General features: G+C 48.8%; 1 protein-coding gene across 2 annotated transcripts; it reads left to right on the top strand.

Moving 5' to 3' along the window:
- Positions 1-1117: 1117 nt before the first annotated feature.
- On the top strand, positions 1118-23169 carry LOC309859529 (pancreatic lipase-related protein 2-like). 2 transcript variants are annotated; one of them, XM_082720261.1, is made up of 13 exons: positions 1118-1339; positions 1664-1712; positions 4279-4433; positions 5205-5330; positions 6241-6375; positions 7091-7202; positions 8687-8806; positions 9986-10105; positions 12398-12516; positions 14548-14677; positions 16179-16290; positions 17158-17325; positions 22682-23169. In XM_082720261.1, the coding sequence occupies exons 1-13, from the start codon at positions 1235-1237 to the stop codon at positions 22845-22847; spliced, it is 1617 nt and encodes a 538-aa protein (XP_082576387.1). In that variant the 5' UTR covers positions 1118-1234; the 3' UTR covers positions 22848-23169. The 2 variants fall into 2 exon arrangements, with proteins under 2 accessions (XP_082576387.1, XP_082576388.1); XM_082720262.1 differs by lacking the exon at positions 22682-23169 and adding an exon at positions 19707-19824 and having other exon boundaries at positions 1122-1339.
- Positions 23170-23828: the final 659 nt, after the last annotated feature.

Raw genomic sequence — 23828 nt, forward strand, 5'->3', positions numbered from 1 at the left:
TCACTCTGAGGCACAGGCATCCCTGTCAGGCTTCATCATCACTTTACCCTTTCCAGAAACTTCTCTGAAGCCTACTCAAGATACGGAAGTTCAGTCCTTAGCTTCCCTCAGCTCACCATTGAGTTCTCAGAAGGGAGTGTCACCCCCCCCCAAAAAGAAGCCATTTTCTACACTCAACACCCTCAGGAAATGGCTGGCAACGTCAGTGTTTCTGGGATTGGTCCAAGGGCAGGACTGGAACATGGAATAATTAGAACTCTCACCCAACTGCCTATGGCATTCTGTGAGCAACAGTCACTTCAGGAGAGCGTCTGGCAGCATCTTCTAGAGCTAAGTATAGACACGCCACAGGACCGGGCGGTTCTACTTCTGGGTATAAGCCTGAGAGAAATGACTGTATGTGTCTACCTAAAAACCGGATCCAGACTAGAACGTTCCTAGCAACATCGTTCCACATAGTCCCACACTAGAAAGAACCCATAAGTCCACCAATGAAAGAATGGATAACCCAACTGTGATATATTCACGCAAAAATAAATTAATATGACACGGTAACAGAAAGCTAATAAAAAGTAATTAAAAGTAATAAAGTAACCCGTTACAGTGACTAGCCAATTACCTCACACATGTAACAACATGGCTGGGTCTCAAAAACAGGTTGTGGGAAAGAAGCAAGACGTAGGGCACACACACAGTATAATTCCATTTATAAGCAAGTCTAGAACAGAGTGAACTAATCCATGGTTATAAAAATCAAAGCACAGGTGTGGGCTTGATGCTAAAAGATCATGATGGGGGAAAAAAAGATCATGAGAGAAACATCTGGCTGCTGGAAACATCTTTTATGTTGACCTGGGACGTTAGCAGAGGAGTACACAGCTGTCAAGGCTCATTACGCTGTACTTTAAACTCAAGATCTATGCACTGTGGTATATCTAAACTATACGTCAATTTGAAGAAAAATGGCAGGGCGGCACCTGGCTGTTCACCCAGGCCCTCCTCTCAGCCTTGAAAGGAAGTGACCTTCTTATCTCTAGGTCAAGGTACAGCTCAGAAAGGGTCTTAAAATAGACCCTGTTTGTTTCCAAACAAAGCCGGAGTGGAGCCTGTTCGTTTTCCTCTTTTGAGCATCTGGGTCGTACTGCCGAGCTGGGAGCTGGCCGAATGTGTCGCTGTGTGTCTGTGTCATGTGTTCCTGATAACCTACGTTCCAAGCACGCAGGTGCACAGCCCTATGGAGCCCTCCCTTCCGCCCATCTTGGGAGTCCAAAGGGGAGGCCTGCGTATAAAAGCCACAGCCAATTGGCCGGGCTGGGAGACGACGCCCTGGTGTTGCCCAGTAAGTCACAGCCCGGATCCTGGGGGGGCTGGGGCTGCCCGAGGGACGCGGCCCAGAAGGCGAGGGGAGTCACTGTGGGGGGGGAGACCCAGAAACCGGGGCCCTCAGAGCAGGGCCACCCAATGCCATGTGAGGCCTCAGACTCAGGGGACGCCCAGGGGGAGCCCCAGGGGGAGCCCCAGGGGAAGCCCCAGAGGGCCCAGGCACTGGACTTCGGTTCCACACACCCTGTGCTCCCGGGCCTCCTGCCCTCTCTGGGCTGAGCAACCGCCAGCCTCGTTCCTGTGCCCAGGGGTGTCTGTGTGTCTGTTTTCCTCCACGTAGATGCTGCCTTCCTGGACCATCGGCCTTCTCCTGCTGGCCACAGTCAGAGGTGAGGATGCTGTTACCGTCCCTCAGGGGACAAGGGACGGTGTCTGGGTTGGCCTTTGGGTGAGGCCGCCGGAGACACTATCATCGGGATTACCGCCACCAAGAACAACAGCATTACATTATTTCAAGAAAACCCGAACTGCTATCATTCAAGGAGGGTTGCCTCTGTGGCAATGTTCTTGTCACATATAATCCCGGGTAATCCTCCTGCTCTGTCCTGTTCCTCCTGCAGAGGCTCTGGGGCGGTGAGGGAGGTGGGAGAGGTGGCAGCTGTTGGGGCAAGGGGAGGGGGAGGCGGTCTGGGCAGGCCCCCCACATCCTCAGTCCGTCCAGTAGCCAAGCGCGTGTCTGCAGACTAATGTCACAGAGCTGACATGGTGGGACAGGCCTGCCAAGTGAGCCCACGCTCCCGCCCACGGCCCCCACTCCTTTCCCTCACAGGGTCTCTGTCTCCCCAGCACCTGGCCTCTGTCCAGATTCAGATACAGAAGCCAAGGTCTACTTGTCCTCAAACAGAAGTAACCTCCCTTGCCGCCACAGCCCCCTGGGACCTCCAGACTGCCTACTGCCCATCACCCCACCTCACAGAGGTCTACCTCACAGGTGCCCTCTGGGGGCTCTCTCCCTCTCTCCCTCACTTCCTCCCATCACGCAGAACCCCTCCCTGCCTGGCTGGGCCCCCCAGACCCTGCTGGAGAGTGCTTCCCACAACTGCAGACATGGTCTCCTCCGGTCCCTAACTGGGCCTTCCTTCTGCACCTAGACTCCTCCCCCTGGTGTCCCTGGCTTGTCTCTAGCCGCTCCGGGTCTTCCTACCCATCCCAGCCCTGTAACGAGACCTGGCTCCCGACAGCAGAGTCTGGGATGGGTGCGGATGCATCTCAGGTCTTTCTGGGCCCTCTGGTCCCCTTTGCTGGCCTGCTGCCACCTCCTGCCCCAAACCTGGGCAGCCCCCCAAAGTCCCTCCCTTTCTTTCTCTGCTTTGGGGCTTCCCCCTTGCCTAGCCTCTGGCCTTCCACCCTCCTGAGCTCTAGGACCCCCCACCATGCCTCAAACTCACTTTTTCCAAACCAGGCTCAGACGTCACCTCCTACCCCCATCTCCTCACTTTTGCCTTAATTTCCACTATTGTCAGAGGTTAGACTGCCTCTGACCGCCCCAGGTGCCCTGCCCCTGCACTGCCCCACTCCACACCCCTGCCTCTCCCAGGCTTTCCCTCCTCTGAGCCCCCTACACGAGATTCCACAAAACTCCTTCATGAAGCAGGGCCGCCACCATTCACCAGCTCGACGCCCTCCAACACTTCCCCACTTTCCCCCAACAGTCCAGGTGTCCTAACCAGGCCCCCGAGCCCCTGCATTTGGCACCTGAAGCAAGAGCTATTTTATTTTAGTCCCTCCTTCCCTGTTGGATTTCCTCTCTCTCAGGGCAGGGTTTGAACCTGATCTCCTCAACACCTAGCTTTATTCCCAATTAAACTTCGCAGGTTCGGATCCGGGCTCCACCACTGCCCCTCCCCCTGTGCCTTGGTTTCCTCATCTGTAAAATGGGAGCAATAATACAAATTCCTTACTCATGGGGCTGTTTTGAGTCTTTAGTGGGATAATACTGCTAAATTGCTAGCATGGTCTCTGAAGCCCAGCAAACAAGTATTAACCATCACCAGTTTTGAATTGTCGACCAACATTTGGCCCCACCAGTTTAGGAGCTGAGGAAGCCTAAGACAGAGACCCACTGCAATCCTCCGGATTTGATTATGTCCCCCTCTCTCCCGCCCCCTGTGACAATTGCTAGTGGAAATGCGCATCTTGTAGGCACAGAAAGGACCAGCATTTACGGTTAAGCCCTCATCAGTTGTGCGGGTTGGAGCCCTACTACACACCGTGTGATGCAGCAAGAAATCATCCCCGTTCTTAGAAAATTCACCTTTTAAGGTGAATTATAATCTGAAATAGCAGAGCATAATTGGGGGCAAAAGTGTGTGTAAAAGGATGACATGGAGCTATATGAATAGAACCAATGCCCACACATGCCTACAGCTGGCTTTGGCTGGTGGTGGTTATAATGCAGAAGTCAAGGGGAATCAGGAAGCACCGAGCCACAGATTTCACACTTGGGATAATTACCTGATGTTTGATGAACAGAAGTCCAAGACCATCTGGGAGTTTCCTGGGTAGTTTTAAGGTAGTTTTAAGGTAGTTTTCCTGAAATAGTTTTAAGGCGGAAGGGCCCCAGGAATTCTCAGTGATTCACTGACTGGCCAGAGGATAAGGGATACATAGCATTAAACATGCTATTCCCACACCCCATCCTAGGGAGTGAGGGGCATCAGAGTCTCTGAGGGAGGGTCTGTGATTGTGTAGACACGACAGGTATAGTCACTCCCAGTCCCCAGGTGATTCCCATCACCACGGAAGTTTGGGGAACAATGGCCAGCAAAGGTGAAGACCAGCGTTGGCCAGAGCCAGCCCTGGGTTCACCCTGAAGAATCCTCTTGTGTAGCTGAGAACACAGGGCTTCTTTCCAGAACCTCACAAGAGCCCTGTTTGTTGCTCTTCCTGCCCCAGGAAAGGAGATCTGTTATGGACATCTTGGCTGCTTTCCCGATGAAAAGCCATGGTGCGGGACCCTTCAGCGGCCTTTAAAGTTATTTCCCTGGGATCCCAAGGACATTGACACCCGCTTTCTCCTGTACACAAATGAAAATCCGAACAACTTCCAAGTAAGAGTGGGCGTGGAAACACTGCGTGGTGGGTGTACTGGGTTGCCTCCACTGGAGCCTTCACGTGGTTGTCCAAAGAAAAAAATGCACAGCCTTGGAATGTTCCAGATGAGGCTTCCTCACCATTGGTAGACCTAGAGCCAACTTAGCTCTCAGGATTACAGACCACTATGCATAAATAATAAAATCTATGGACGCCCAACCCAGAAACTAATATCCACACACACTCGTGCACAGACCTGCAGAAGGTTCCCAGCAGCAGCCTGCTCCCGGGGAAGTATGTGTGGCTTTTATGTTCGAGAAGCCCAGGCCTGGCATTCCCGGAGAGGGTCTGTCTTTTTCCTACACCAGGCTGGGGAGGGAGAGAAGCCCTCAGTGGAGTAGAGTGGGGAACAGTAAATCCTTCTCGAGGAGCTAGAGGACAGATGGAAAGAGGTAATACATAGCCACAAAAGACAAAAGGTAGGGACCCCTGGGGCACCCTTCAGTTCCCAGAAGGCCTGTTAGGTGGAAGCAGGACAGGCTTCCTACAGGTGGTCAGAAGTGACCAGGAGGGACATGCTCAGGATCCAAGTAGCTCCCCGCTCTCCCTGAGAGAGTTCAGAGAGCTGGTGTCTATCTATAGGTCCATGAGGTCGCCCACTGTGGGGTTCTAGGGGACCAATGCCCTGCTCCCAGCTGGGAGTCCGCTTGGACATGGCCACGGTGCTGTTTTTACTTTGTGATCCTTCTTCAGACATTTGCTTAGCACTTTTTTTGTTATTAAACCAGCTGATCACGGCCACTGATCTAGCCACTGTCGAGGCTTCCAACTTCCAACTGGACCGCAAGACACGCTTTATCATCCACGGCTTCATAGACAAGGGGGAAGAGAACTGGCTGTTGAACATGTGCAAGGTAGGGGCCCCCCACCATCCTGCACCTAGCCACTCCAGACGGAGATCAGCACCCAGATGCAATCCCCACAGCCCCAGCGTTCCTGAAGTTGGGAAAGGAAATAGGGAAAGAACCCTCCTTTGCAAAAACCACCAAGGAAAGCCCGGGTTCCCCGGGTATCCATTGTCAAGTTCTCCCAACACAACAACTTCTGGCCAATCAGCTCCTCTCGAGGCTGAAAGGAACCAGGGTCCAGTCAGAAAGTCCCAGACAGGAAAGCAACTTGAATCTGCGTATAGAGCTTTGCTATCCAATAGAACATTCTTCGCTGTTAAGAATGTTCTATATCTGCACTGCCCAAATCAGGAGCCGGGGTCAGGCTAGAACACCCAGAGTACTGTTGGGTACATAACAGCTGCACTACCCAGGGCTTGGACTATCTACGATAGGGGTCCATGAACTTTTCCTGTAGAGAACCAGGTAGCAGACATTTTACCATTTGTGTTCAATTCGGGTCATAGTGTTTCAACTCAACTCTGCTTCAGCTCAGAAACAGAGGTAAACAGTTAAGTAAACAAATGGGCATGGCTCATTCCAATAAAACTTTATTGGTAAAAGCAGTGGATGTGGCCCTACTGTAATAGTCTAACCCCTGATGTAGGAAGTGATCTTTTTGATCTGGCTGTGACACTAAGTATCTGTGAGACCTTAGACAAGTCATTTAATCCATTCCGGGCCTCAGTTTCCACATCTGTTAAGTGGGGATAAACACACCCAATCAATAGTGACGTGGCAGAAGTTTGGACATGTGCAAGGAAATATTAGAGCTCTGGCACAGCTCTGTGCTTGACGGGTGTGGATGCCTATCTCTGGAGTGTACAGTTTGTCGTTGTTGGTAAATCGGTCTCTCCCTCTTGCTTGTCGTCCCCAGAATATGTTTAAAGTGGAGAAGGTAAACTGCATCTCTGTGGACTGGAAACGAGGGGCAAAGACCAAATATACCCAAGCTGTCCACAACATTCGCGTGGTGGGAGCAGAGATAGCTTTCTTCATACAAAGTCTATCGGTAAAACCCTGCCTGGGCCACATCCTGTGGGGAGCGGGGAGAGAGGGCCCCCTCTCCCCCGAACACCACCTTCCCCCTAAGAGGCAGCCTAAAGACCCCTGGGGCTGGGGGCTGGGCTTAAAAGCCCAAGCAGGACCTTTTCTAAGGTGCAGGTGTCCCTTTTCTCCCTCCTGGATTGTCCTGAAGACTCCTACTTATGGGGCTGGAGGCGAACTAAACTCTTTGAGCCTCAGTTTCTCCTTCTGGAAGAAAGCCTTCCCTGTAGGCTTTTCTGGGAATTCCAGAGCACGCTGGGACACCAGATCAGGCTTCATTCTCAGAACAGCCCAGGCGGGAAGGCCCCTTACAGCCTTCTGGAAGGTCTATTCTGGAGAATCCCAGAGCCGGGCCCACGACCCGCCCTTTCCCCGACAGACCCGACCCCCTCCAGGGTCCAGGGGAGGTGGCCCCGCAGCGGCGGGGGTGTGGGTGGCAGCAGGCAGCCCACGTCTGGTCCCCGCCCGGGTCGCCTGCAGTTGACTCCGTGGCCGCTGGTCAGCACTGTTGCCCCGCGCACGAGCCGGCCCGCGGGACATGCAGACTTTGGGGTCAGGTCGTGCAGTCCCTGCCGGCGTGCTAGAGGTGTCCCCTCCGGAATTTGCAGCCCGCGCCCCGCGCCCCGCTCGTGCGCGCATCCCCGCCCTCGGGCGGGACCTGACGCGCCATCCGTCCGCAGACGGTGCTGGGCTACAGCCCCGAGAACGTGCACCTCATCGGCCACAGCCTGGGCGCGCACGCGGCGGCCGAGGCGGGCAGGAGGCTGGGCGGCCACGCGGGCAGGATCACAGGTGCGCGGCGCGCGGCCCCGACCGGGTTCGGGAGGGGGCGGTGGGGGACGGGGGTGGGGGCCAGGGGTGGGGGCCGGGGGTACGGTGGGGGCGGAGTGGGCGAGAGGGGAGCGCGGCGCCCGCGGGAGCCGGGGCAGAGCGCCCTGGCAGGCCCAGCGGGAGCAGGCTGTAGGGGCTGCCCCCGCCAGACTCCAAAAGTCCCTGTCCATGATTTCATTAGGGAATACTTGACTGAGAATTTAAAACTTCAGGGTTATTGTTGCAAGAGTAATATAATAATAATAATAATAACAATATTAACAACAACAACTGATTTTTTAAAATTAGTGCGTCAGTTCCACAAATACGAACGCTGGGCCACGCACAGGCAGAGAGTGAGAAGTGGTCACCTGAAACCTGCTCCATGGGAAGTGCTCAGTAAATGCTGAATAAATGAATGAGTCACTTGGCAAAATGAGCGCACACGAGGCAGACACAGACAACTATTCATTTTGTGCAGGCGAATCAGCACGTGGCTTTGGCAAACAGTTCAATGCACCCTGAAATGGGTGTCTCCTTTGCTCAGGGCCCTGTGCTGGGGTCGGGTGAGGGGTGGGGGCATTATAGTTCATGTTACTGTAGAAGCTTTCCGTTTGCAAAGTCCTTTCTCTTTCATCTTTTCATGGGGGTTTTACCATAGCCCTGTAAGAAGAGAGTGGTTGTTATTCCACCTTCCAGACAAGGAAACTGAGGGTCAGAAGGGACAGGTGTTTGACCTTGAGCAGAAAACCAGGGCTAAATACAGGTCCCTGAGTCCCTGGTGCCCTGTGGGTTCCACCCTCTGCGTCTCTTCAAAGACGAATCAGCCACAGCCCGTTTCGGGAGACCCACAGTCTGGTCCAGGAGGCAGACAGTTAAGTAGGCAAGTAAATTCAGAGTGAAATTAATTAAACACAAAATAACCCTATACCCTGTGGGTGGCATGCACTGAGAAAGGAGAGGCTAAGTTTTCCCTGAGGGGGTGGTGTTTGAGCCCAGTCTTGGAGAGAACAGATTGATTAGGGGAGGATGTGGGGAAGTGAACAGCAGGCTGGGGAACGCAGAAGCAGCCACAGAGGACAGTGTGGGGACTGGGGACTGGGGATTGGGTGGAGCCGGGAGAGGCCAGGGAGCTTGCAGTCTTGGAGAGCTGTGGCCACATAGGAACGGGTGAGGGTAAAAAGGACAAAGGACATGAGGGGGCAAGGGGACCCCCTAGATCGTGCTCGGAGTCAGGCACTGGGGACTTCTGGATGTTCGTTGACAGTCAGTGACCCCACTTTTAGCCTTTCTGTCTCAAGTCCTCTCTCCTAAGCAGACTAGGAGCTACAGACTCAATTCCCCAAATCACGGCTGCTGGGCTCTGGGACTCCTGGCCCAGGAATCCCCATAGATTTTGTGGGTAGACGGTTTAGAGCCTGTATTGTGTTAGAATGCGGTCTGACTACCCCGCTCCCCGATTTCAGGACTGGACCCCGCACAGCCATGCTTCCAGGGCACGCCTGAGGAGGTTCGGCTGGACCCGTCTGATGCCATGTTTGTGGATGTGATCCATACGGATTCTGCTCCGATCATCCCCTTCCTAGGTGAGTTCCTCCCTGCACCTCCTGGTGACCAGCTGAGACAGATGGAGTGGGTCCAGGTGTACCCCACATGCATACCTCCAGGGTGATATTCAAAAAGGCCAACCACAGGAAGACCTCGGGCCCCAGCCCCAGATAGACAGTCAGGACAGCGCCCGTGGGATCGGCCTGCCAACCCAGGTGAGCCTGAAACACTTCTACAGCCTGGAAGGGCCTCACCAGTCTTCAAAACTTTAGTCCTTTCTGATCTACCAATATCCAGAGGGACAGTTAAATTTCTTCTTGATGTTTGACCTGTATTTGCAAAATGCAAATGTTAATTTTTGAATTTTTTTTTAACTTCTTTTGTCAAAGCTATGGTTATCATTTGTTTTTTTGGAGATGATATATATCCTTTTATCTGGTTCTTCTAAAGAAATGTTCTTTTTTCATGATTTTCTTGTACAACCACTCATGAAAACTGCCAATGAAAGTATTTTTTAATGAAAATTATATCACTCATTGAATACTTACCATATGCTTCTTTGAGTATTGTGTACACATTAGCTCATTAATCAGAACAAACCTAAAACGTAGGTATTACTATTACAATTTCATCGCCAAGGGAACAAAGGCTTCACAAGGTCAAGTAATTGCCGAACATGACAGTGAAGTCTATAAGTAGAATAGGCTGTGATCCCAGGTCTGAATGCCTCAAAAACCAAAACTCCTACCATTGCTCTGGGCTCTCAATATAGCGATCTAATGGAATATGATCTCAGTAGAACAAAAGAACATCAAAGTCAAAATTATTAAATGAATTACAGGAAGAAAAGCTGCACCAGCCCTGATATGCAGCTCCTGGTACATAGTGGTATCAGGGCCTGACGGTACTGCTTAGGGTCTCCCCAAGACAGACAGACAGACAGACACACACATACATACAAATACACCTGTGTGCAGGCACGCCCGGAGCCCAGCTTCCCCCACTTCTCTCTTCCTGTGTGCTCTCCTCCCTTCTTTTCTTGCCAAATGCCCATTTCTGAGCACTTTCTGCAGAGTCACAGACAGCATGGCTAGGCCGAGGAGAGAATTGGCCAAGAAGGTTCTCGCTGTGGCTGGAAGGAGCCAACACTGTCTGTGGCCACACCCTAACGTTGGGGCCGCTCACCTCCCTGCTCCCCTCTGCTTCTAATATTTCAGGTTTTGGAATGAGCCAAAAGGTGGGCCATCTGGACTTCTATCCAAATGGAGGAAAGCAAATGCCCGGGTGTCAGAAAAACAGTCTTTCGACCATTGTTGACATAGACGGCCTGTGGGAAGGTATGTAAGTAGAGAAGCAAGACAGCTGCCATCCACTTGGGGAGAAACAGGGTGTGCTCGGTGCCGGGCATTTCCATGGCCATGTCCTGAGGTCTTTACTCTGATCAGTCCCATTTTACAGACAAGGAAATGGGGTCAGTACAGGTATAAAACTTGCCCAAGGGTCCCCTAGATTTAAGCCCAACTTCTGGCTGCAGAGCCCCGACCTCTTGCGCCATATGGCCCCATCTTCCCCTTGGCCAGATGCCGAGGCAGGAGGGGACCAGTTCACCGGCAAAGACCCAGCTCCGGCCTTGGCCTTCTGTCCTCCATGCCTGTTTCTTAAAGGACTGCTTGCTTTGGTGTAAGCAAAGATCTGAGGGCCTTAGACTTTCTTGCCATTTACTGTGCCCGGGTTCCAGGTACAGAAAAGAGCTGAGCTGGTGGCAAGACAAAGTCGGGGGACGTGCTCTGCGGGTTTGGGGAGAGCATGCTGGGAGAACGAGGCCTGGGCTCTAGGGGATGAGCCTTGTGTGACCTGTGTTCATCTGAGTGCCTCTAATAGGAGGTGAGCTAAAGCATCATCTGTGTTCACCGCCCTTGTTCTCACCTTCGGCTATTCCTGTGGCCCAGCCCTGAAATCGGCTTCACTGTCCTTCCCTGAGAGTGGAGGCTTTGAGTCTGTGATCATTTCATTTTAGGATTTATTTGTCCGAGCTGGGAGTTCCCTGAAGCCAGGGACTGTGTCAAGGGCCCCCCAGACCCGGGGTGTGGCCCAAAGCAAGCACCCAGTGCAGTCCTTTATACAAGGCTCAGTGACCTTTGGTGGCATTTTTATATTCTGTATGTTGATGTTAAAGAGCAAGGTTGCTAAAGCAACAGGAGCTTTAACCCCCTCCGGGCTCCACACCAGTGACCCCGTGGAGGATGCGGCTGCTGAGCTCCCTGGGAGGCCCTGCCAGAGTCACAGGAAGGTCTGCCCCCTCCCAGAAGTGCCGAGCAGGCCAGCCAGAATGGGAGCCCAGGTTTAATTAAAAAGACAAGTTAGAGTGAAGAAGCCCCTGAACACGGGAGTGTGTGTGATCGCGTGCAGCTCCGAGTGACCGAGAGGAACGGTGAAAGCTACTTGCTCCGTGGGCTGGGATCCCAGGGCTGCAGTTCCAGATGAAAGAAACAATTCAGGATGAAGCAGGTTCTGTTGTTGGTGATGAGCCTTGTAGAGGAGCACAAGGAACCAGCTTCTGCAGGAAGTTTCTGGACTGGGGACAGGACGGGGGTGGGTAGCACATGGAGCCCAAGGTGGTCGGGGGGCTGATCCTACCGCTGCTTCCCAGATGCAAAGGGAATGTGCCTTTCTCCCTGGGTAGTGGATGAAGCCGCCAGACCCCCTGCCCCGATCCCCAAGGGACCCCCCAGCTACCTCTGCTGTTGCCGGGGATTACCTCGTAGGAAGTTTTGCAGCCAGTAGCTGGAGAAGTGAAAAACCCATTTTCCAAACAAGAGGACTTTGGTCTAAAGAAAAAATTGACACATAAAACGCAGTGACAGAGTGCCCAGAGGCCACAGCGATTATACTGGCCACTGCTTCTGCCTTGTGCCTGGAATAGGAGGAAAGAAGGAGTTCTCAGCCTGGGGCCGAAGGCACAAGGAAGCCTGCTTCCCTCAGAAGCGGCTGTGTCCAGCTCGTGAACTGAGGCCCAGCCTGCAGGCAGATTGGCAGCCCCCGGCAGTATGCGACCGGCCTTCCCAGTGACTGTTTAGAAGTGGGAAGGCATGGCTATCATTTGAGCACGGAAAGATTTTCACGGAAAAGTCAAGATGCTGGCTTCTCGTGAAAAATCAGAACAAGTAATCTGGGCCTTTACCATAAAACGACTGACTGGACCGTGTAGGATCCCCTTAAAGGCAATTGAGCAATTATTACCCTATCTCTCTCTCTGCATAGCTTTTCTCACTGCCCCTGCATGGCCCGCTGCCCTCATCATTCCTTTACATTACTTGCCCAGCCCCCAGGATTGCACACATGTGCTCCTTAGCACTGGCCACTCCCCAACACCTGCTGGCCCTTGAGTAGCAGCTTCCCCAACACCTGCAGCTTCCCAGCAAACGGACACAGTGGAGGGAGAGGAGAGACATCTGGTCAACCCCTCCTACTAAACAACCCCCTTGACTGACAGGTCAGTCATAGACCTTTCAGACTGCGCCCTCACACCCATCTGTGCATTGTGGAGGGAATTCCTCGCTCGGTCCGAATGGTTCAGCCTTTAAAAGTGAAATGCCTCCGGTGAGCTCCCATGGCCTTTGCTTCCTCAGGAACCCGAGACTTTGTGGCTTGCAATCACCTGAGAAGCTACAAGTATTACTCCAGCAGCATCCTCAATCCCGATGGCTTCCTGGGCTACCCGTGTGCCTCCTACAATGAGTTTCAGGAGGTAGGTCACACCAGTCGGGGGAGGATGTCGGTGGCCCTGTAGGTGATGGGGGTTTTGTTCCTGTGGCTTGGCAGAGAGCACAGCTGTAACCTCATGACTGATGGGAGGAGGGACCGCACGTCGGAGCCTCCCAGAGACTTCTCCCAGAAGCAGGGTGGGCAGGAGGGGGCGTGACTGCTGGGCCTTCCCTCCATGCCAACTTTTTATTCTGGAAGATTCCCAATCTGCACAAGAGTCGAAACAAGAACACGTGAGTATCTTTCTACCCATCACCTACAGGCACCAACTGTTGACACTTAAATGCGTGCCTATGTGTAGTTTTCTTCTAAATTATGTGAAAGCAAACTGAAGACTTCACTCATAAATACATTCATCTCCTGAGAACAATATCACCCTCCTATAGAACAATGTCCAAGAAATTTAGCATTGATACACTACTATTTTCTAATATGTTGTCCGTATTCAGACTTCTCCAGATATCCGATGTCCTCTAGAGCTCTGTCTTTCTTTTTCTTCCTTCCATTCTCCCTCCTTCCCTACCTCTCTTCCTCTCTCCCTCTCTTCCCTGCCTCTCTCCCTCCCTACGCTTCTTCCCTTCTTTTTCTTGCATTGCCTCTTTTTAAGTCTCCTTTAATCTTTCTCTCTCTCTCTTATTTGAGAGAAAGAGAGAGAGAGCGCATGAGTAGGCAAGGAGGGAACAGAGGGAGAGAGAATCTTAAGCAGACTCCAGGCCCAGCGCAGAGCCCAGCGTGGAGCTCGATCTCACGACCCTGAGCTTATGCCCTGAGCTAAAACCAAGAGTCAGATGCTCAACCAGCTGAGCCAGCCAGATCCCCTTTTTTGGGCTCCTTTAATCCAGAACAGCTCTACATCTTTCACTGGTCTTCCAAGACATTGACAGTTGTGAGGATTCCAGACCAAGTGTTCAATAGAATAACCACAGTCTGAACTTGTCTGGTTATTTCTTCATGATTCACTGGGTGTTGTCGAGTCCTCAGTGTATGCAACCAGACACATTGACATTCATTTAGTGGCACTCTGTCTCATTATTTGATGACTTACAGTTTGATTACTTAAGATTTTAAAAATCTGCCAGATTTCTCCATTGCACAGGTTCGATTACCACCAAGGTGACACTGCAGTGTCCACAACAACAAACCAGTATGAAAGGTTGAGCTTCTTACCTGAACCAGTTGGTACTTTGGGGATGCAAAAATTTGAAGTTTCAAAATATTTTTTCTCAAAAGTAAACATAAAAATATATTTATATGTACACGTTTTCCTTCCAAAGTTGATTTTGACTGTAACGTTCTTGGGTTAAGGTCAAAAGGACATCATGTTCCATCCCCAGGGTCCAAGAGTAGTCATTGCATAGTCCTGCTCGTTATTATGGGGGTGTGGATAATAATATACACAGCCTCCAGCATTTGTTTTGTGCTTTCCAAATTGCAAAATAGCCGTGCACACCATGGAAGGTGGATTTGGTGAGAGCAAAGAACAGAAAACCAGTGACACTGTAGCCTGAAATGTTAGTCTGATCTGAACAGAGCAAACCACCTCCTCCAGCCCCCACTAATGAGCTAGTGTTTGAGGAATGCCACCAAGGGATCAGTTAAATAATTCACATTAAAGTGAAGATGGTCACAGACCTTCTCTTCCTCTGCTCTTTTGAAAGAACTTATTGGTCCCATTTACTCCTCCTGGAAGATGTCTTGCATTTCCCTTCCAGACTTGAACATTATTGCTCCCTGGAGATGGCTTGTCTACCCAACTATACTTCAGGTTCTCTGGGTACTTGTTTGGGTACACAACGGGGCTTCATACATACAGTTCTGTGCATGACTCTGAGGATAAGTGCATGGATGTCAGTGGAGGGGTGGAAGAATGGATGGGTGGATGGTTGAATGGGTGGTTGGGGGATCGAGGGGTACATGGGTAGATAAATAGGAGGATGGATGGGAAGATGAGTTACTTGATAGGTTGAGTCAGCCAAAGCCCACCACTAATAATCAAATTATGTTTTTTCACCAGAGTAGCTGTTTCCCTTGTCCAACTGGAGGATGCCCCCAAATGGGGCACTACGCTGACCGGTTTCAGGGGAAAACCAGTGCCGTGGGGCAAACCTTTTTCCTGAACACAGGAGACAGTGGTAACTTTACTCGTAAGTTTCCATTTTACTCATTTAAAAACTCTTGCAAATAATTTGGAAGGTGTACCAGCCTAATTAGTCAGGACAGAAACAACTCCAACCAGCTTAGCTGTAATAGAAGGGCATTATTTAACCAATAAGCCTGATCAATGGAGTGAAGTGCAGTGATTGGCACAGGCTGGTCAGATGTTCATCCACCCCGGAAGCCAGAAGGGTGAATCCATCAACAGAAGAACAGGGTCATGTGGGGCAAAATCCCTGTTAAGTCAAGACATGGCCATGATCATCTGTCATTCTAGTCTCCCTGCACAATCACGCATGCATACACACACCCACACATATACACACATTGTGTTTGTGTTGTTTTGCCCAGCTTCTCACCAAAAAAGTACAAGATAGTAACATCATCAACATTCATTTGTCATAAGTAATAATACATGGTGGCTGAATAGAAGAGCATTATTTTTCAAGGGAGTTTTAAATTTAAAAAATTATATAGCACTTTTCCCGTGTAGTATCTCCTGTAATCCTCACAATACTTATGATAGAGGACAACAGGTGGGCAGTCTGTAACGTCTCCTGTGCATATTCCTTCAACCCAGACATTCCATTTCTCAGACGTACCTTGGGACAACGCTTGCCAAGAAGGTGTGCTCAAGGATATTCACTGCAGCATTGTTTTTAACACCAAAAGTTTGCAAGGAGAAACCTAGATGTCCACCAATTGGTAGACAACCAGCTACTCTGTGAACTGTTAAAAGCAAGGAGATAGCTCTATGTACTGAAGAGAGAAATCCTCTCTAGTAAGCGAAAAGGCAAATGGGCAAAAAAACATGTATCAATACAACAAATGCAAACGAAGTGTATCACTCAGGGTCCCAACAGGAGAGAAAACTCAGTGACATAGTTCAAATGAAGAGACTTTATTGAAAGGTCTACTTTAAGAGGTGTGGTCGGGGTTAAAGGATTAATCAAGGGATGCGGAGGAGCCCAGCATCGGGTGGTTGTGGGGCTCCTGGAGTGGCACGCTTCCCAGAGGGGAAGTTACCACCAGACATCCGGTACCAGAGCCAGGAGGTAGCAGGGGAGCATGAGAGATGGGTTCCCCCCTCCCTTTTCTCCTGCCTTCCGATCTCCTGTGTAAGTCTCTTATCAGCTGAACTCAACTGAACGCCAGTGGTGAGATCCCTGGTGGGGGTGGCCTTCCAGAACACAGGGTTGGGTAGAGAAGGGTGGCAGATCAGTCTGGGGAGGGGATGGGCAGAGACAGTAGAGAATATAGCATAGCACATGCTCTTTAAGGGAAAAGAAGCTTGGATGCTCTTTCATAAACTTAATCTGTGTACGTGTGAATGTTCAGAGAAAGCTCTAGATTAGGGTTTCTCTACCTCAGCACTATTGACATTTCAGGCTGGGGATGCAGAGCTAGGAACGAGAATCCTTCCATAGGATGATTTTTTATTTTTTCCCCAACAAGATGAGTTCATTGAACTGATTATATGTCTTCGGACAGGTTGGAGATACAGGGTATCCGTCACGCTGGCTGGAAAAAAGAAAACAAGTGGGTACATCAGGATTGCTTTGTATGGAAGTAACAGAAACTCAAAACAATATGAAATTTTCAAGTAAGTTTGACAGTAACGTGAAATGGTCAGACTTTTCATCATTGAGTATTCATAAGAGATTGGGCATAAAATGCTTTCTAAATCTGGCCATCTATTAGAGAGAACCATTGAATCCTAGAATGTGAGAGATGGAGGAAAATCTTGGCATCTGACCCAGTGATCCCATTTTGCAGATGAGAAGAGTGAGGCCCAGAGGGGGACTTCACTACTTAAGATCAGATATGTGCTAACTTCTTTTGGAAGGTCAGTCATGGCTTTCCAACTTTGGTTTTATGGTATCAAATTCTCTTCCAGTAAGGTACATTTATGTGGCAATTACCCCCAACATCTGTACTCTCCACCCCCCTACACAAGCGTACCTACCTTCTTGCTCTGGTGGTAGCCTCAGCCCCTAGCTTTTGCTGGGCAGACGAAGTGCTTGGTAAATATGTGTTGGATGAATGCATGAGTGGGCTGTGAAATTATATTGTGTTTTTTTATACTAACTTTTCCATAATACTTTTCATGTTAAGTTGAAGCTTTTTGACAACTTTCTATGCCCCAAATGAAATCCTAACAGAAGATCTCTGCTGAGCCCCATACATCTTTAAACATAAGAGGTTACATTAATTAGTCTTATAGTATAATTATAAGGTTAATATGCCTCCTCAAATATTTGATTTCCCCTAAGGACAAATTAAGACAGTAGAAATCTAGAGTCCTATCCTTTTTAACAGATGTGTGCTTCACAAATATATTAGTGTTTTAGCAGCTCCTGGATGCCCATGAAGTCGTTCAAGGTATTTGCAGAAACCAACAGCAGCCATTGTTATCATCCTATGTATTCATACATCCAGCTGAGACAACATTCTATGTCTGTGCTTTCAGAGGCTCCCTAAAACCACATGCAAATCATACGTGTGACATTGATATGGACCTCAATGTTGGAAAAATCCAGAAGGTTAAGTTCCTCTGGAACAACCATGTGATAAATCTTTTCCGGACCAAGCTGGGGGCTTCGCAAATCACCGTGCAAAGTGGTGAAAATGGGACTGAGTGCGTATCTCTTATTCTACCTACATCTTAGTGTCTATATTGACCTACCAATCTAGCTACACACCCATCCACCCATCTATCCATCCATCCAGTCACCCGCCTGCCCATCTGGGTGACAGTCTGCCCAGCCGTTCGTCACTCCCTTTCTGTCCATCTGCTGAACCGCTTACCCATCCATTCATCCATGAGCCATCTAGCCAGTCTTCTGGCCATCCAGCCATTACCTACCCCACTATTCATCTCAACTCCTCATGCAGCCTTCTGATTCACTTTGAAAGATCAAATATCATTTCCCTTACCCAAACTCAATGGAGCAAGGCATCAGCAAGTTATAAGGCATAGTTTTGAGAAATAGGCGAACGTGAGACTGTTTGTTTGACCTTGAACAATGAGATAAATGCGTAGGCAGAACTTGTAGGAAATCTCGAAGTTCATTCCAGTTGGGGAGCTGTTATTAATGTAAACCAGTTTGTTTGGGGACTGTGGTATGAAAAGGATAGAAACTGGGTTAGGATCTCCCTCACAGGGGCATTCTCTTCTCCTTCAAGGGAACAGAATCTTACTTGGTCAGGGCCGGAAGAGGATATAACTGTATTTAAAATACTGAAGGAAGAAGGCCACCTTCAAGAAGATCATCATAAAATAACAGGCTGTTAAGGTCTGAAGGAAACTTAGGTATCTCCTCTCAGCTGCTCTCATTTTAAGATGAGGAAAGCCAGATACGGAGAGTCGTGCAGCTTGTCTAGGACCACACAAGGAAGCTGGAGGAAAGACGACTAGACCTCAAAATGTGTTCAAAAACACACACCAAGACCTTGCTCAGCTGCATCATTTAACTGCGCTGGAGGTCAGCCATACTAATCCCGATTCCTCGGAGTGTTGCTGGAAGGATCAGATGTCACCTTCCTCTGTACACTCAAGAGCAGAGCACAAGCATTAGCGCAGCCCAGACTTGGACACAGGTCTTCTGACAGCCAGTCTGGTCCGCCTGCCTTGGGGCCCGTCTACACCCAGACGTGGAGCTGAGAATCAGTCAGGGCTGGTGGTGGGTGCATTGCAGAATAGTCTGGATCTCAGAGTCATGAGGTGGCGGTTGGGTGGAGTCACTCTTTTCAAGTACAGTAGAGCCCACACCTGATATACTGCAAGTACCAAAGTCAGCCCCTCACATAAGGGGTCCCCCATCAAGGAGCTACATTCTGAAGCCGAGCCCCGAGGAAGGCTGGGTGGTCAGCCAAATTCTCTAGCCAGAGATACCACCAGGGCAGGAAGAGGCCAGGTGTACCCTGCATCTCATGTCTGGGTACCAGCCCCAATCCAGTCCCAACCAGGCTTCACTGCTCAGGAGTGACAACCCTTCCCAGTCTTTTTTTTTTTTTTTTTTTTAAAGCATCTTTATTGAGAGCTCATTCCCGTACCATACAATTCAACCCATGTAAACCATGCCATTCAGGGACTTCCAGCATATTCACTGAGTTTACCATCATCTTCGCAATTGTAGAACATTTCCTTACCCCAAAAGGAAACCTCACACCCATTAGCCATCACTCGCTCATTTCCCTATCCCTTTACGCAGGCCTAGGCAACCCTAGTCTATTTTCTGTCTCTAGATTTTCCTGCTCTGGACATTCCAGACACAAGAAATCATATAAGATACAGTCCTTCGAGTCTGCCTTCTTTCACAGCACAGTGTCTGCAAGGCTCCTCCGTGTGCAGCCTGTATCAGTCTGGTTTAGTCATTCCTTTTTATTGCCAAATAAGATCATCTAGATGGACCACAGTTTATTTATCCATTCATCAGTTGGCGGATGTTTGGGTGGTTTCCACTTTGGGGCTTTTATGAATACTGTCGCTTGTATCCAAGTCTCCGTGTGGACATACATTTTCATTTATTTTGCATATATAGAAGCAGAATCACTAGGTCATAGGAGAACTTGAGGTTTTCCTTCTAGAAGAACTGCCAGACTGCCTTTCCAGAGTGGCTTCCACATTTTATGTTTCCAGAAGCCGTGTATGAAGAACATTCATGATCTTGACTCTATAGGGAAAGTCCCCTGCGGGCAGGGTAGGGCATCCTTGGGGACACAGTGTCAGGCCTACAAGTGCAGGCCTACCAGAGCATCAAAGACTCTCTTGGTTTTGCGGAAAAAAAAAAATCCTTGGCCTGACTCAGCTGATTCATTCTCAGCTCATTAAGAAGCCACAGGAGAAGAGGACATTCTTTGAGGGGTTTTGCTTATGGAGAATCATCTGGACTCTGTTCAGTGTCAAAAAGCCCTTGGGTCTGAGGGATCAGAGTCCCGGGGACTGGTTAACTGCTCCCCTGAGGTCCCATTTCCATGTGTCAATGAGTCTCATGCTCAAAATATTTTCCTCCACAGGTACAATTTCTGTAGCAGTGAGACGGTCCAAGAAGATGTTTTACAATCTCTTTACCCTTGTTAAAAAATGTGGTCCTCTCTCTTGTGTCTTAGCTGTAATAAATTTTTTAATGCCCTCCGTTGGACGTTCAGGTGTTAATTTGACATTCTCCGTGTTCTGGGGTCACATTTCAGAAACGATTTGTGGGACTGAGGCCACGTTTGACCAGAGGTAACACCTGAAATCTGCCACCAGCCCTCCCCTGCCACCATCTCTCTCTCTCAGGGCACATTGTGGGGCCTGTTAGTATTTTGTTTCCTTAGACAAGGAATGTCTCTCCTATCTGATAAGGTCATCCTTGCTCCCATGTGTTGCCCACCCAGCTTTTATCATGTTAGGGGAGGGGCGCCTGGGTGGCTCAGTGGGTTAAAGCCTTTGCCTTCAGCTCAGGTCATGATCCCAGGGTCCTGGGATCGAACCCCACATCGGGCTCTCTGCTCAGCAGGGAGCCTGCTTCCCCCTCTCTCTCTACCTGCCTCTCGGCCTGCTTATGATCTCTGTCTGTCAAATAAATAAATAAATAAATAAATCTTAACATGTTAGGGGAAGAAGTGACCCTATGTCAAAACAGCCTTCAGCAGAGCTAACTCAGTGCAATCATTATTTATTTATTTATTTATTTATTAAAGATTTTATTTGTTTATTTGACAGAGAAAGACACTGCAAGAGAGGGAACAGAAGCATGGGGAGTTGGAGAGGGAAAAGCAGGCTTCCTGCCAAGCAGAGAACCCGATGTGGGACTTGATACCAGGACCCTGGGATCATGACCTGAGCCAAAGGCAGAGGCTTAACACCTGAGCCACCCAGGCGCCCTAGAGCAATCATTAGTTAGATTAAAGCCTGCCCATGGCATGAGGTAAGAGGGGCTTAAAAAAAATTAATACATACATGTAGCCCAGAGCGCAAAAGATCCAGAAGAGTATTCTTATACAAGGTATGTCGCTGTCTGCGCTCACCTGCCAAGTCTATGGTTCCTTTCCCCAGAGACAACCAGTTTGTTTGTTTGTTTTCCCGGAAATATTCAACACATACACACATGTGGCCATCTCACACAGTCAGCTCCAGCCCCAGTCCCAGCCCCACATTTTTTATTGCAGACCAAGGGTAGGACACAATAGGTACCATTCACTTTGCTTTTTGCACTCTCAATAAACCGGCTATCATTCTCTCATGATACGGAGAGAGGCTCTTCATTCTTTTTACAGCTTCATCGTTTGCACCGAGGAACGTGTGGGGGCGGGTGTCTATGCTAATGGACCTAGAAGTGTTTTTCAGCACTTCTGCATTAGGAATATTCATGCAACTACTATCTTTTATGATGCTTTTACATCGTAAAAATTGGTCCGGTAAATGTCGAGGCTAGATTTCCTTTGGTCGGGATTCGCAAGTTGCCCTCTGTGGCCAACATACCAACCAACACTCCAGCCAACACCACGCGGCGCTGACCCAGACCGATTTGCAGGCCTTGTAGGCCAAGAAAGCCAAATACTGGTAATTTCACTCGGCCCCTTCCGAGCGGAGAGCGCTTCGCACCCTTCCGCGCACGGGCAATTGTCTAACCAGTTTTGAACTCGGTAGACTGAAGTGCTGTTCCGTAAACTGTAATTTGTGTTTGTTTTCCTAGGAACGAGGGTGAACATCTTTTCCGTGTTTAATGGCCTTTGTCTGTCTTTCTCTGTACATTGTCCAAGTTGTTTGCCAATTCTAGGCATTTTTTCTTCTCATTTTTACTTTATTTATTTTTATTATTATTTTTTAAGATTTTATTTATTTATTTGAGGGAGAGAGCGAGTGAGACAACATAAGCTGGGGAAGAGGCAGGGGAGATTGAGCCCCGCATGGGCTCCGCGCTCAGCACAGAGTCGGCCGCCCATCTCCCTCGGCTCCTCCCACTGTGCTCTCTCGCACTCTCCATCTCTCTCGCTCTCTCTCTGGAATGAATAAAATAAAATAAAATCTTTAAAAAAATTTTTTAATTTAAAAAAATAAATGGGGCGCCTGGGCGGCTCAGTGGGTTAAAGCCTCTGCCTTCAGTTCAGGTCATGATCTCAGGGTCCTGGGATCGAGCCCCGCATTCGGACTCTCTGCTCAGCAGGGAGCCTGCTTCCCTTCCTCTCTCTCTCTCTCTGCCTGCCTCTCTGCCGACTTGTGATCTCTGTCTGTCAAATAAATAAGTAAAATCTTTAAAAAAATTTTCTAAAAAAATGAATGTTTGAGTTACCTTTGCCGGTAACGAGCAGAATATGAATGAAATTAACATGACATTTGTACCCATCACACTGTTTTTAGCAATAAAAAAGAAATGAAGGGTCCATATGTATCAATATGGGTAGGTCAATACATGAATAGGGGTAGATTTTCCCCAGGGCCCTGTTGGGAAGAAAAGCAAATGTTGGGAAGACACCATTTAGATACAGAAATTACCATTTATGTACATTGTTACTGCTACCCACCGCATACACACTACAAAATACCAGAACATGGACATTCAGAATCCCTAGTATTAACTTCCATAATTATAATTACATAATTATTATTATTTATTTTTTGTTACAATAGGATGCACAGCCAATATGACCAAAAGAACTCATCACTGCTAATTCCACACGGTGGTCAGAGAGGTGTTTGTCCATGCTATTTTTTGGAGTTTTAACTTTGTATCCAATTTTAAAAGAAAAAAGGGAAAGAGAGGTTTCCAATATTTTGGAGTTCAGAAGCTGTGGCTGGTAGGAGGGGTTGCCGGTGAGAGATGACCAGGTGGTTTCTGGGACCCCAAGATGGTTCCATGTCTGATTTGCATTCAGCTCCTGATTTATCAGCCACTGCTCCCGAGACACACAGCAAGCACCTCCCTCCTCTCTATCTTGGGAATTTGCATCTGTCACATCAAAAAATTCCATCTTCAGCGTCTGACCGTCTTGCCACTTGTCCCCAGTGTCCTGTCGGTCACGCCTGGACCAAATGGCACTACCGATGAGACCCAGGACCCAGGCAACCACCTGCCAGAGCCGGCAGAGACCTCACTGGGAAAGACAGCTTTATTTCTTAGCGTTCACCTGCCCCTGCCACAAACCACGGAATTCCTGCAAAGATCTCACTGAGTCAAGATTGAATGGTAACAAAAGTGTGATACAAAGCCCTCCATTAAGAACCAAGGCGTCTTCGTCCTGTCTTCTCAGCCTCCATGGGGGAAAAATAATGAATACTTTACAAAGCTATTTCATAACATGTTATGTTAAATGAACAACAAATTACTTTTTCTTTTACTAGCTTTTAATGCTAATAGTGCCATTTATTCCTGACCTTCAGATATAGGAGATATTTTAAATGACAGCGTAAAAAGAGTTCTTGTTTGAAAACGCAAGCTACTTTAGACTGCATATTATTACTTATAAGTATAGCGTGTGACAGCATCGTGCATTTCAGCACCCCATTTATATCTAACTGGTATATATTTCAGTTGACATTTATTATTCTCCTGCATATGTGTCAAATTTCTTAATGATGACTCTGACAAAGGCGTAGATCTTGGAATATATAAATTACATTGGCTACCATATAATCAGTGTTATCTATTAGAATGCTATTTGTGATAAATCATGTTCAAAATAAAAATTGAATTGATTTTTCTGTTATTTTAATATTGTGCCGCTCACAGCAAGCCCTTGATTGAATCTTAAACGCTTTAATGTTCTATTTTTGTTTCAGGCAGATCAGAAATGAGGTTTGCACTATCCGCAAAGCTAAAACAATTTGTCAAACAACAAAATCAAATTTTCAAAAAGCATCTTTGTTTTCCAGCCACAGGAGTAAATTTGGCGACGCTATCATTACGGGGCACACAACTTAGTCACCAAAGCCTCACACGCACATTTAATTTCTGTGCATCTGTTTTCACCTAAATCAGATTTTAACTGTAATGCAGGGTATGAAAAGCCTCTGCCAGGTCTTTGTCTCTACCTTTTCTCTCGACCCATTGCAGGCTTCCTCCTGGCTAATCTGAGCTCCATATCATCTTGCCCTGGTTTGGGTGAAGTTCTGTGTCCTGGGAGCATGGCGCTTCTGTTTTCCAGAGCCCCCAA

The sequence above is a fragment of the Mustela nivalis genome (assembly GCF_964662115.1).
Source record: "Mustela nivalis genome assembly, chromosome: 2".
NCBI classification, from domain to species: Eukaryota; Metazoa; Chordata; class Mammalia; order Carnivora; family Mustelidae; genus Mustela; species Mustela nivalis.